General features: G+C 42.3%; 1 protein-coding gene across 4 annotated transcripts in view; it reads right to left on the reverse strand.

Annotated features, from left to right (window-relative positions):
* rabgap1l (RAB GTPase activating protein 1-like) overlaps window positions 1-15,109 on the reverse strand; it is a 587,017-nt gene that overhangs the window by 477,370 nt on the left and 94,538 nt on the right. For all 4 annotated transcript variants that reach the window (XM_073063719.1, XM_073063720.1, XM_073063721.1 and 1 more), the window contains exons 8-9: window positions 5,160-5,226; window positions 479-581 (exon numbers count right to left, since the gene is read on the reverse strand). In XM_073063719.1, coding sequence (XP_072919820.1) covers window positions 479-581; window positions 5,160-5,226 — 170 coding nt within the window. The remainder of the gene's footprint in view (window positions 1-478; window positions 582-5,159; window positions 5,227-15,109) is intronic.

A 15,109-nucleotide genomic window follows, 5' to 3' on the forward strand; every position in this document is an offset into this window, starting at 1 on the left:
AACATCTTGGGAAACCAGTCCCTGGCCTAGCACATAGATGCAATCACAAAGAAGGCATACCACTCCAAAGCTCAAGATGATTTGGAGTGTCACCAAATACTCTTAAGAAACTTCCAGAATGTTGAATATTGAAAATATCCTCAATTCAAATTCAGATTCATTTATTTAACACATATACATAAAAAATATACAGTGAAATGTGTTGTTTGCATTAACAACCAACACAATCTAAGGATGTGCTAGGAGCATTCTGCAAGAGTCACCACACATTCCCATGCCAACAAATGGTTGCATCATGGTCTGATACAATAGTTCTAATGCACAGAAACAAGGCTGCAGCAAGTAGTGAGTGGACTGCATTAACTTGTGTATTTAACACATGGTGTACCAAAAGACCTGTTTCTCTGCTGTACTATTCTCTGGTGTGTGCTTTTCCACATACTACTAAACGTAGTGGATGAAAATGAGCTGTTTTTACCTTTGGGAGTTTCTTCATTCAGTGCCTGAAAGGCAGGACCATTAGGGTTCCATATCCCCGTGATGACATAGGACTTCCCATCAGCACTCTTTCCCATGGACTCCTGAAAGCAAAACAAAAATAAAATCAGCAGTGAGAAGGCAAAATGTTAAAAGGGTAAAGAACAGTGTTGTGCCACCCCCCTGAAAATACGGTACTCTCTATTGAAGAAGCATTATCCCCTTCAAAGGTAAACACATCAACTACAATCATCCAAGTATTATGGGGAAATGCCTGACAACATGCCACAATGCCTTCATGTTTGCCTTTGCCACTGTCAATGTTTTTGCCTCTCCCATTCACATTCTTCTGGATAGTTGTTATTTTTTGCCTTTATTACCTCTCTAGTTTTTCAACTCATACTATTATTTCTTCTCTCATTTCTTCTCCCTGCCCTCCACCCCACTTCTAAATTATAACATCCATTTACTGTTCCCCAGTTCTGATAAAAGGATTTCACTTTTGAACCAGAGTGGAACACTTTGCTCATCTTTGAAATTGCAGAAGAATCCTAAATTCATTCCTTTCAGGGTGGGTGTGGTTCTGTTGAAGACCCTGACCCGGAGTTACATTCAGACTTCGGTTCTTTGTGGTGATGGGGCCCGCTCTCAGTGATCACGACCGGCTGCTTTTTGATATCCCAATGATGCAGCCTAGAAGACAAGTGCGCCTTCGGGGTTCCGAGGTTTCGCGACCCTGAGGACAGGCTAATACTAAGCTGATGCATCGCGGGAGAAAAAAATTTTGGGGTCAGTGGCTGTCAGAGACTGTGTACTCGACGAGTTGCGCTCTCTCTTACACACACATCGGTAAGGGAAAGATTGTTGACGATTCCCAAGTCACAGAACTCAGAAAAAAACCTAACAGGTTTTTAAAACTGTAAACCAGCGAGAGTTGTTTTGCTATGTCTCCCCTCTTGCTGTGAAAGGAGGCACCTCTTTTCCTTTTATTAGAGTGAGAGAGAGAGCCTGTGGTATGTCGACTTGTTGGGTGATCGATTAGTTTTTGTTGTACTGCAGATCATGGTCTTTACTGGGAGCTTTGCTATTGCTTGCTTGGTGGGTAGAGGGTGCTGATGCTTTTTTGCAGAAGTGGGTGGAGGAGGGTGAGGGTCATTGCTTGACTGCTGCTTGTGCGTGGGAAGGGGAGGCTTTGGGATTTTAACATTTTTATTGTCACTCATTCTTTGGGGCATTCTTCTGTTTCTGTGGATGTTTGCAAAGAAAAAGGATTTCAGGATGTATATTGTTTTCATTTCTCTGCTATTAAATGGAATTATATATTGAAATAGCAGATGGGACTTCAAAATTCAAAGTTCAAAGTAAATTTTATTATCAGAGTACATATATGTCACTACATACAACCCTGAAATTCATTTTCCTGTAGGCAAACTCAGCAATTCAACAGAATAGTAACTATAACAGGATCAATGAAAGATCATCCTGAGCGCAGAAGACAACAAATTGTGCAAATGCAAATATAAATAAAAAACAAAAAATAATGAGAACATGAGATAATGAGATAGAGTCCTGAAAGTGAGATCATTGGTTGTGGGAACATCTCAATGGATGGGCAAGAACCTGATGGTTGTGGGTTAGTAACTGTTCTTGAACTTGGTGGTGCAAGTCCTGAACCTTCTACCTGATGGCAGCAGTGAGAAAAGAGCATGGAGTTGATGGTGAGGATCTCTGATGATGGATGCTGCTTTCCAATGACAGCCTTTCACATAGATGTGCTCAATGGTTGAGAGGGCTTTACCTGTGATGTACTGGGCTGAATCCACCTGTAGGATTTTCTGCTCAAAGGCATTGGTGTTTCCATACCAGGCCGTGATACAGCCAGACAATACACTCTCCACTACACATCTGCAGAGAGTTGTCAAAATATTTGATATCGTACTGAACCTCCACAGACTCCTAAGGAAGTAGAAGTGCTGCTGTGCTTTCTTTGCAGGACAGGTCCCCTCAAATAGTAACAGCCAAGAACTAAAAGTTGCTAACCCTCTCCACTTCTGATCCTCCAATAAGGACTGGCTCATGGACTTCTGCTTTCCCTCTCTTGCTGACATTGAGTGAAAGGTTGTTGTTGACTCCACTCAGCTAATTTTTCAATTTCCCTCCTGTATGCTGATTCATCACCATCTTTGATTCAGCCTAGACAGCAAACTTGAGATAGACTGAATTGACTTTATTACTTACATCCTTCACATACATGAGGAGTAAAAATTTTTATGTTACGTCTCCATCTAAGTGTGCAATGTGCAATTTTTAGTGTGTACAACAGGACAGTCAACATAAGATAAAAATACAATTGCATTACTGTGAATTAATCAATCTGATGGCCTGGTGGAAGAAGCTGTCCCGGAGCCTGGCTTTTATGCTGCGGGTACAGTTTCCCAGATGGTAGCAGTTGGAAGAGTTTGCGGCTGGGGTGACTCGGGTCCCCAATGATCCTTCAGGCCCTTTTTACACACCCGTCTTTGTAAATGTCCTGAACAGTGGGAAGTTCACATCTACAGATACGCTGGGTTGTCCGCTGCACTCTCTGCAGAGTCCTGCAATCGAGGGAAACACAGTTCCCTACCAGTTAGTGATGAAGCCAGTCAGAATGCTCTCAATTGTGCCCCTGTAGAAAGTTTTTAGGATTTGATGGCCCATAACAAACTTCTCCAACATACAGGAGCTGGAAGAGGCACTGTTGTGCTTTTTTCACCACACAGCCAGTATGTACAGACCACATGAGATCCTCGGTGACGTGGATGCCAAGGAACTTAAAGCTGTTCACCCTCTCAACCCCAAATCCATTGATGTCAATAGGGGTTAGCCAATCTCCATTCCTCTTGTAGTCCACATTCAGCTCCTTTGTTTTTGCAACATTGAGGGAGAGTTTGTTTTCTTGACACCACTGTGACAGGGTGATGACTTCTCTCTAGACTGCCTCGTTATTGTTTGAGATTAGGCCAATCAATGTAGTATCGCCAGCAAAATTAATTAGTAGATTGGAACTGTGGGTGGCAACATAGTCATGGGTATAGAGAGAGTAAAGGACAGGGCTTAGTACACAACCCCGAGAGGCATCTGTGTTGAGGGTCAGGGAGGCAGAGGTCTTACCATCTGCTGGTTATCTGACAGGAAGGCCAGGATACAACTGCACAAGGCAGGGTGAAGGCCAAGGTCTCTGAACTTCTTGTCGAGCCTGGAGGGATTATGATGTTGAATGCTGAACTGTAGTCCAAGAACAGCATTCTCACATAAACATGCTTCTCCAGATGTGTAAGGACAGTGTGTAGAACTGTGGCTATTGCATCATCTATCGATCGGTTGTGTCGGTAGGTGAATATGGTATTGGAGCTGTACTTAGCCACACAGTCAATAGGTGTAAAGCAAGTAGAGCAGGGGGCTAAGCATACAGTCCTGTGGTGCAGCTGTGCTGATGTGAAGGAGATGTTGCTGCCAACCCAAACTGATTGGGGTCTACAAGTGAGGAAATCCAGCATCCAATTGCACAAAGAGGCATTGAGGTCAACGTCTTGGAGCTTATTTATTTTTTTCGAGTGGATAAGGGTACTAGATGCTGAGCCGTAATCGATAAACAGCATCCTGATGTATACAACTTTTCTGTCCAGATGTTCCAGAGTTGTATGAAGAGCCAATTAAATGGCATCTGCCATGGACCTATTGTTCAAGAGGCAAATTGGAACGGACCCAAGTTGCCACTCAGACGGGAGCTGATATCTTTCATCACCAGCCTCTCAAAACATTTCATCACTGTGGATGTAAGTGCAACTGCATGATAGTCAGTAAGGCAGGTCACAAAGCTCTTCTTGGTCACCAGTATAATTGAAGCCTGCTTGAAGCAGGTGGGTACCACACAACGCCAAAGCAAGAGGTTAAAGATTTCAGTGAACACACCAGCATTGGTCTGTAGTAAATGACCAGGTACTCCATCTGGTCCAGATGCTTTCCTTAGATTCACCCTCCTGAAGGCAGCCTGCAAGCCAGATTCAGATACTGAGCTCAAAGGTTAATCAGGAGATGTGGGGTTCGCGATGGTTCTTCAATGTTCTGATGGTCAAATCGACTATAGAAGGCAAGCGAAGCAAAGCTCTGCTGTTTCCCAAGTCACTCGATTTAACTTTGTAGGAGGTTAAGGTATTCAAACCCTTCCACAGCTGTCGAGCATCCCTTGTTGATTCCAGTTTAGTCCAGAATCTCCACTTCACCTGTGAGATTTTTTTCCAGAGATCATATCTGCACCTCTTATAGCATTCTACATCTCCAGCCTTGACTGTCTCTGATCTGGCCCTTAGCAAATTTTGGATCTCATGGTTCATCTTGGGTTTCTTATTGGGGAAGACGCTGAATGAGTTAGTGGGACACACTCATCTACAGCTGTTTTAATCAAGTCCATTACAATCCTAGTGTATTCATTCAGATCTCTAGCACTTGAACATGGACCAATCCACTGATTCAGAAGAATGCAGCTCTAATACTGAAATATTCTCTCTGCATTGCACTTTAATGCTGGCCTAAGTTCAGGCAATCAAAACCACCTTCTGAGGCAAAAGTGTGACTATGTCAGAGCTGAGACATAAGTATCTTTGGATTTAACCTCATAAGTAATCTGTTCACTCCAAACTCACCATGTCAAGCAGGTGCATGTCACTATTCCGCACATTTGTCCCTGGGCTCAAAAGCATACCAAAACATCTGAAAAACACAAAACACAGAAAACATCGAACAGTACTCCAAACAGAAAAGGAAAGTTGCAACTAATTTACTTTGACCATAAACTTGTGTGTCCTATTGTAAAATTTCCTTACAGCACAAGAGATTATTTGGCTTATGGTGTCCTACTGCTCTCAAAGACTTCCAAAGAACCTCACTGCCCCCAATTCATTCTCCTGTACTCCATTTGCTTTCATATTCCTATCATCCTCCATCTCCCATCAGCCACTTAACCACACTAGGGGCAATTTATACTGGGTCAAACAACTCATCATCGCATCTCTGGGATGTGGGATGGAACCAGTGCACCCAGAGGAAATCTGCATGGTCACAGAGAGAACCTGTAAACCCTATGCACACAGCACTGGAAGTCCGCATCAAATATGGGTTGCTGGAACTGTGCAGAAGCAGCATTAACTGTTGCGCCATTGTGGCATCAACGATCAAAGTGGTGAAAACTATGCCCCAACTTGAAAGCATGACATTCCCTTATGGCTTCAGCAACTGAACCTCACCCATTTCTCATTCTACAGTAGAATACCAAAAGGCTGGCAAATTATAAATGCACGTAACGTTTTCATTATGGGTTGCTGGAGGCAGGATCTCATGAGTTTGTGGAATTTGCAGAATAAAACAGATTCTATTGAAAATCACACAGGTAATATGAATGTGTTGGAAAGAAATACTTTCTTTGGACAGAAATTGTCAGACTGCAAGCTATGAATTATTGTTTTTAAGTGAATTCAGAGACAATAATTATGCCAATTTCATTACAGAATGGAGTAGAAAATCTGTATTTCATGTACAAGACTTTCCACATTACATTATGAAGAAAATATACACCAAAGTCTCAAAATATACACTTCTTGCAAATTCCAAACAATGCAAATGCTGTTAGTCTCTAATGAACAATCAAGTATTTTCTTTTAAGTATATTCTGGAAAAGAAAAAGAGTGTGACACAGGGAAATTATAGATTGGCACAATCAAATAAAATCCGTATGTATTATTGACAGCTCACAGATCAAGGCATGTAGGCACACCATTTAGAATTTTCTGCAGCACTTGGGTCATAAACCTGACACTGATTGGAACGGTCTAATTAACATTAGTGGAACATAGTTGCAAACTGACCCAGTTAGGAATTGTATATTCCAGGATTCTCAACATTTAGATGGGAAAATGGAAAAGGGGTAGACTCAACAATTAAAGGTTGTAGAGAGAAGTATTGGAGCTAGAATCAGTTTTGATGGAGCTGAGAAACAATGGAGGGCAGGAAACTTCATAGGGAGTTGTAGTTCGGTAGTGGAATTCCAGGGCGTCGTAAATCTGGAAAGTAAGATGCAAGTAATAAAGGTAATGCAATAAACATACAAGCTTTGCTCTATATATTAATTGGGCAATCCAAAGGAACAGTAACAGTGTAAAAACAGGAATATACAGGAACAAATTAGACTATTTTAACACGAGAAATATGTGATAAGGAAGGGTTAAATTAAGTCTACTTACTAGTTAAGTCTGAAACTGGAGCTTAAAGCATGAAGCGTAATCTAAGGTGGGAACTTTAAAGATTCGATACATTACATCATATTAAGGCAAATTAATAGCAGCAGAAAAACTGGAACAACTCTATCTATAAACTGAAAGACAATATTAGATCAAAGGTTTTTAATACTGCTACTGAATACTAAAATGAGATCTAAGAAAATGTCAGCACTCAGCAAAAATGGACCAAGGCATTGAATCAAAATCAGGTTTATTATAGAACATAGAACAGTACAGTGCAGGCCCTTTAGCCTACAATGTGTCACTTACATGTCAGCAAATTTTACAACAGCTCTACAGAGCAAGATATAAAAATTGCTATAAGTTACAATAAATAAAGACAAAAAGGTAGAAAACAACAGTAAGTGGAAGACAAAGAGTGCAAGAATTTATGTAGAAATGTGAAAAGGAAATTACTTCATGAAATGTGAAATGAGGTAGAAAGGAATTACTAAAAGGAACTGGGAAGCTGGAAAGAAATTAAATAAATGTGCTGCGTGTTTTAACCACAAAGATACAGAAAACCTTTCAGAAATAATGGGGAACTACAGCTAGGTGGCAGTGTGGGTCATAAAGAGGACACCAACAGAGTAACACACAAAAATGCTGGAGGAACTCAGGTCAGGCAGAATCTATGTAAAGGAATAAAGAGTTGATGTTTTAGGCCAAGACCCTTCATCAGAATGGGTGTCAGCCCAAAATATCAACTCTCTATTCTTTTCCACAAATGCTCTTTGTCCTGCTAAGTTCCTCCAGCATTTTAAGTGTGTTACTCTGGATTTCCAGCATCTGCACATCTCTTGTCTTTAGACAGACATGCAGAGATGAAGTGATTAAACAAGGGCATGGAGACAGTGTAACGATGTGCAAAAATGTGACTTTTTTTAAATGGTGAGTGATTGGAAAGTGTTGGCTTCTTAGGGATAAGGATGTCCTTGCACAAAGTTAACATGCAAGAGCAGCAGGCAATTAGAAAGGTAAATGGAACACTGGCCTTTATTGAAAAATGTTTGAGAGGAAAGGCATTTTGCTGCCTTGCTAGGATAGCATCTGGAATACTGTACAGAGCTTAGGATCATGTCGCCTAACAGCAACTCCTTTGCTTGCATCTTCGGAAACAGCTCTATTTCTATCTTTAATATCTCTTTTTTTTCCTTTTCAGGGTTCTTTTGAAGACCATGACCTGGAGTTACACGCTGACCTCGGTTCTTGGCAGAAATGGGAGCCTCACAACCAGCTGCTTTTCCATATGCCAATGACACAGCCTGGAAGACTAGTGCCTCTGCAGGTTTCCGGATCTTCGTGGCTCTGGAGGTGGGCGGATTCAAGGCCGATGCCGCTGCCTGATGTGTTGTGGGAGTACACGGAAGATTGAAAGCAGCGAGTTGACTACTGGATGTGTGCCCAGAGACACGAGTTCTTTGGGCACAGAGCTCAGAAAAAGCAACGCGAGACTTAAATCAGCAAGTTGTTTTGTTTTGTTATGTCTCCTCTCTCGCTGTGAAACCGCTCTTTTTCTTTTTCCTTTTTTCTCTTATTAGGGAGAGAGTGAGCCTATGATATGTCGAATTAACGGGTGAAAGAGTAGTCTTTTGAGTACTGCCAGTCTGTGTCTTTACTGATGCTTTGCTGCACACTGCTCGGTGGAGGGTGCAGATGCTTTTTTGCTGGTGGGGAAAGGGGGGGGGGGGTCATTGCTTTGCTGCTTATGCGTGGGAGGGGGGAGCTGGGGGTGGCTTTGGGGTTCTAAAGTTTAACTGTCATTCATTCTTTGGGGCACACCCCTCTGTTTTCGTGGATGTTTGCAAAGGAAAAGAATTTCAGGATGTATATTGTATACATTTCTCTGATATTAAATGTACCTATTGACACCTATTGAAAACGTCTGATCTCCCTCAGTAAAGATTTACTTACGATGCCCAATTACCATCAGCATAAACATGTAGCACCAGAGGTTCAGTATGATCACCGGAAAGCCATTCCACAGGCAAAGTGGCAATTCCAGACCAAACTTAAATCAACAAAGGAGGCTTGACAGTTGTGGCAGAGCTTAAATACTATTATCTCTTATAAAGTTAAATCAAGCAACATGGAAGACAGTAGGGCTTTGCTTCCAGATGAGTTCAAAGCTTTCCATGCTTGCTTTGACCATCAAAACATGGAGGAACTGTCACAAACTCCCACATCTCCTGATGATCCCATGATTTCAGTCACTGAAGCTGATGTGTGAGCAGCCTTCAAAGAGGGTGAACCCACAAAAAGCACCCAGTCCAGATGGAGTACCTAGCCAGGTACTAAAGACCTATGCTGATCAACTGGCTGGTCTGTTCACTATCATCCACTAGCACTTGCATCCACTCTGATGAAGTGTTTTGAGAGGTTGATGATGAAACATTTCGATTCCTGCCTGAGAAGTGACTTAGATCAGCTCCAGTTTGCAACAGGTACACAGCAGATACCAACTCTTTGGCTCTTCACTCTACCCTGAAACATCTGGACAGCATTCAATACCATCATCTGCTCGTAAGTAATCAATAAGCTTCAAGACCTTGGTCTCAAAACCTCCTTGTGCAATTGGATGCTACATTTCCTCACTTGCAGACCCTAGTCAGTTCGGATTGGCAACAATCTCCATCAGCACAGCTGCACCACAAGGCTGTGCACTTATTCACCTGCTTTACTCACTTTATACTTATGACTGTGTGGCTAAACACAGCTCCAATGCCATATTCAATTTTACTGACAATACCACTGTCTAGGCTGAACTAAAGGTGGGGAATGAAACAGCATATAGGAGGGAGATTGAAAATCTAGCCAAGTGGTGTCAAACAAACAACCTCTTACTCAATGTCAGCAAGACCAAGGAAATGACTATAGACTTCAGGTCCATGAACCAACCTTCATCAGAGGATCAGAGGTGGAGAGAGTTAGCTACTTTAAATTCCTAGGAATTATTATTTCTGAGGACCTGTCCTGGATCCAACACTTAAGTGCAATTATGAAGAAAGCACAGCAACACCTCTACTTCCTTAGGAATGTGCAGAGATTCAGTATGACATCTAAAACTTTGGCAAGTTTCTACAGATGTGTAGTGGAGAATATATTGACTGGCTGCATCACAGCCTGGTACAGAAACACCATTGTCCTTGAATGGAAAATCCCCCAAAAAATAATAGTGGACATGGCTCAGACCATCACGGGTAAAGTCCTCCCCACCATTGAGCACATCCACATGAAACACTATCTCAGGGTATGCAGCATCCATCATAAGGGACCACTACCACCCAGAGTTTAGAGAAGAACTCACTGAAAGAGACATGAAAGGACAGACTAGATTCAGGGATGATGTCTCCTCTCCTTGGGGTCTCTAGAGGCAGGGTTCACACCTTTCAGGACTGAGGGGGAAAAAAATATTTTTTTCATCCAGAGGGCAGTGAATCTTTGGAATTGTAAGCCCAAGACAGATATGAAACCTCAGTTACCTAGTATTACAAGACTAAACATGATAATTTTTTTAGGTGGTATGGAATCAAGGGGAATAGGGCTCGTACAAGAAAGTGGCCTTGATGAGAACCAGGGCCTGAACTGTCTTCTCCAACCTCCACTTAAACTCTCAGCATCTTTATAGTGAGTATGGAGAGCTTGCTGCAAATAAAGGAGAACTCTTCATACTCCACATCCTCCTATGTGAATCAGACAACCAGCACCTTTGCTCTCCTGGGATGTGCCGTACTTCAGTGTAGTACACCTGCTAGCTCATGCTCAAGCCATTTAAAAGATGCTGGTAAACAATGATTGGTAGTAACTAGTTTTAACTGATGCTCAACATTCATAATATTAGCCCCTCCAAAACTACCCAAGAAACAATTAATACTAGCTGTTCCATTCATGAAACTGAGTGAACAGCATTCTACTTGCATTCTGCAGAACAAACCCGACTAGCCAATCTCCTAAGTCAGAGCAATAACACATAATAAATTCCATTTCAACTTCAGCTAGCAACCTCTTATGTGCAACAGTTCTGTCCTTGAGCAGTCTACAAAAAAAATTCATATGTTTTCCCTTGTCTACTAATAGAAATGCTACACAATTTTAATCAGTTTAAATTTCCAAATGTTCACTCTGTCCTAAAGACTCCATTTTAAAAATAGTATATTTGCACTTCCTCATTGTTCATTCCTCCCTCCCCACTAATCTCCCTCCAGGCACTTATCCCTGCAAGCAGCCCAAGTGCAAGGATACCTGCTCATACACATTCTTCCTCACCTTCATTCTGGGCCCCAAACAGTCCTTTCAGGTGAGGCAACACTTTACCTGCAAACCTGCTAGGGTTGTCCATTGTGTCCAATGCTTCTGATGCTTACTCCTCTACATTGGCAAGACCCGTTTAAATTGGGGGACCACCTCCACACCATCTGCCACAAGCGGAACTTCCTAGTGGCCAAACATTTTAATTCCCATTCCAACGTGTCAGTCCAAGGCCTCCTCTTGTGCCACGAAGAGGCCACCCCCAGGATGGAGGAGCAACATCTTGATACTCTCCACCCTGATGGCATGAATATTGATTTCTCCTTCCAGAAACCTAACCCCTACACCCTATTCTCCACTCTGACTTTTCACTTCTTACCTATTTCTTCCTAATGGGTCCACTCCTCCTTCCCTTTCTCCTATGGTCTACTCTCCTCTCCTAACAGATTCTTCCTCCTCCAGCTCTTGATCTTTCCAGCCACCTATGACCTTCCAGCTAGTCTCTTTTCCTCTTGCCACTTTTTATTCTGGCATTTTCCTCCTTCCTTCTCAGTACTGAAGAAGGGTCTCGGCCTGAAATGTCGACTGTCTATTCATTTCCATAGATGCTGCCTGACCTTCTGGGTTCCTCCAGCATTTTGTGTGGGTTGCTTTATATTTGCATTTATTTATTCTTAGCAATCCTTTCATTCTAACAGATTTAGAAGATTACGTCTCAAACATACACAATTTCCTCACTTGCTTCCTTTAATGCCCTCAAATATAAACAAGCTGACAAATCTCTGGAGAATAATTTGAATAAAATGCCATGCTCAGACAAACTTGAGCCATTATGCTTCAAGATCTATCATCCTCGGATCAAGAGCATGAGAAATAAAATAGTATCTCTTTCTCCAACATTTGATTCAATAACTGATCTGTGAACCTGACCAACTGCATTTCCTGCAGCCTTTACTGGGGTTAAAAAAACTCAATATTAAAGTTACACCTTTGACATAAGAATAACACAGCATAGATGTGGGAGGGGTTTCAACCAGAGGAAGGGAATTTAGGTCCAACTTATCCATGCTGACTGTGTTGACCAGCGTGATAGTCCCATCTGCTCACATTTGGCCCACAGCCCTCTAACATCAGGAGAAAGAGGAAGGCAAGAGAACATACAACAGTCCTCATAAGAGCCCATGGAATTACAGGGGAGTTACTAGCATGGGTGGAGTATTGGCATTGGCTGATTGGCAGAAAACAGAGAGTGGGGATACAGGGATCCTATTCTGCCGGTTATCAGTGGAGTCCCACAGGGGTTGGTGTTGGTACTACTGCTTTTTACAATGTATGTCAATGATTTGGACTATGGAATTATTGGATTTGTGGCTAAATTTGCTGATGATACAAAGATAGGTGGAAGAGCGGATAGTGTTGAGGAAACAGAGAGCTTGCAGAGAAACTTAGATGATTTTGGGGAATGGGCAAAGAAGTAGCAAATGAAATACAATGTTAGAAAGAAAATGGTCATGCACTTTGGTGGAAGAAATAAATGGGAAATAAATAAATTATTTAGATGAGGAGAGAATTCAAAATGCAGAGATGTAAAGGCACTAGGGAGTCCTTGTGCAGGTACCTTAAAGGTTAACCTACAGGTTGAGTCAGTGGTGAAGAAGGCAAATGCAATAGATAGATAGATAGATAGATAGATAGATACTTTATTCATCCCCATGGGGAAATTCAACTTTTTTTTTTTCCAATGTCCCATACACTTGTTGTAGCAAAACTAATTACATACAATACTTAACTCAGTAAAAAATATGATATGCATCTAAATCACTATCTCAAAAAGCATTAATAATAGCTTTTAAAAAGTTCTTAAGTCCTGGCGGTTGAATTGTAAAGCCTAATGGCATTGGGGAGTATTGACCTCTTCATCCTGTCTGAGGAGCATTGCATCGATAGTAACCTGTCGCTGAAACTGCTTCTCTGTCTCTGGATGGTGCTATGTAGAGGATGTTCAGAGTTTTCCATAATTGACCGTAGCCTACTCAGCGCCCTTCGCTCAGCTACCGATGTTAAACTCTCCAGTACTTTGCCCATGACAGAGCCCGCCTTCCTTACCAGCTTATTAAGACGTGAGGCGTCCCTCTTCTTAATGCTTCCTCCCCAACACGCCACCACAAAGAAGAGGGCGCTCTCCACAACTGACCTATAGAACATCTTCAGCATCTCACTACAGACATTGAATGACGCCAACCTTCTAAGGAAGTACAGTCGACTCTGTGCCTTCCTGCACAAGGCATCTGTGTTGGCAGTCCAGTCTAGCTTCTCGTCTAACTGTACTCCCAGATACTTGTAGGTCTTAACCTGCTCCACACATTCTCCATTAATGATCACTGGCTCCATATGAGGCCTAGATCTCTTAAAGTCCACCACCATCTCCTTGGTCTTGGTGATATTGAGACGCAGGTAGTTTGAGTTGCACCATATCACAAAGTCCTGTATCAGTTTCCTATACTCCTCCTCCTGTCCATTCCTGACACACCCCACTATGGCCGTGTCATCAGCGAACTTCTGCACATGGCAGGACTCCGAGTTATATTGGAAGTCTGATGTGTACAGGGTGAACAGGACCGGAGAGAGTACGGTTCCCTGCGGCGCTCCTGTGCTGCTGACCACCGTGTCAGACCTACAGTCTCCCAACCGCACATACTGAGGTCTATTTGTCAAGTAGTCCACTATCCAATCCACCATGTGAGAGTCTACTCCCATCTCCGTTAGTTTGTGCCTTAAGATCTTGGGCTGGATGGTGTTAAAGGCACTAGAGAAGTCAAGGAATGTAATCCTCACAGCACAACTGACCCCATCTAGGTGAGAGAGAATATTGGCATCCATTTCTAGAGGTATAGAATATAACAGCGTAGATGTGATGTTGATGCTCTATAAGGCACTCGTGAGACCACACTTGGGAGTATTGTGTACAGTTTTGGGCTCCTTATTTTAGAAAGGATATGCTGACATTGGAGAGGGTTCAGAGAAGATTCAAAAGAATGATTCCAGGAATGGAAGAGTTACCATATGAGGAACACCTGGCAGATCTTGGGCTGTATTCCCTGGAGTTCAGGAGAATGAGGGGGGATCTCATAGAAACATTCTGAATGCTAAAAAGCCTGTGCAGATTAGATATGGCAAAGTTATTTCCCGTGGTAGGGGGGACTAGGACAAGGGGGCACCACTTCAGGATTGAAGGACATCCATTTAGAACAGAGATGCGGAGAAACTACTTTAGTCAGAGGGTGGTAAATCTGTGAAATTTGTTGCCACAAGCAGCTGTGAAGGCAGGGGAGTGGGGATGACTGGAAGAATTGGATCAGCCCATGATTGAATGGCGGAACACTCGATGGGCCAAATGACCTACTTCTGCTCCTGTATCTTATGCTTTTATATATATCTTCTGCATCACACCAGTACTTTGGGACATTGTGATGCTTTAGATGTGTTACATAAATGGAAGTTGTTATCTTACTCAAGGCAATAGGAATGTAGACTCTCCAAAATACATCCAATGTTGTACAGAAGCTTGAAAATACCAGAAATACGATTACAATTTGCTGCCACACCTACGTGGAACAGTATTTAGTTAAGTATATTCCTAACGTCAGACAACAGATGGTTGGAGCTTCATTGTAATCAGAATTTTCAAGCAAGGGAAGACAACAAACTTGATGCTAGAAGAACTCAGCAAACAAGGCAGCATCTGTGGAAGGATATGGCGTATCGACATTTCCTGACCATGCGTGAAGAGAATCCTGGCTCCTGATCTCTCATCACAAACCACTTAGCCAGACCTGGCTGCTACAGAACTCTGCTGACTACCAGGAAATACATTTTCTGTGTCACATGCTTTCACCTTTCAACAGATCTGTGCTGGAATGCTGTGTTTTGATATGGTAGTGTAATTTTTCTCCTTTCTCTCACCCAAATTCTCTGACACAGCTCCTTCAGAATCCATGCACAGAATGGCTGGGAGAGGGGTGGGGGAAAACAAGTAAACAAAATCAAATATAATGACAGCAACCTATAAACTA

Source organism: Hemitrygon akajei, chromosome 12 (assembly GCF_048418815.1).
Source record: "Hemitrygon akajei chromosome 12, sHemAka1.3, whole genome shotgun sequence".
NCBI lineage: Eukaryota > Metazoa > Chordata > Chondrichthyes > Myliobatiformes > Dasyatidae > Hemitrygon > Hemitrygon akajei.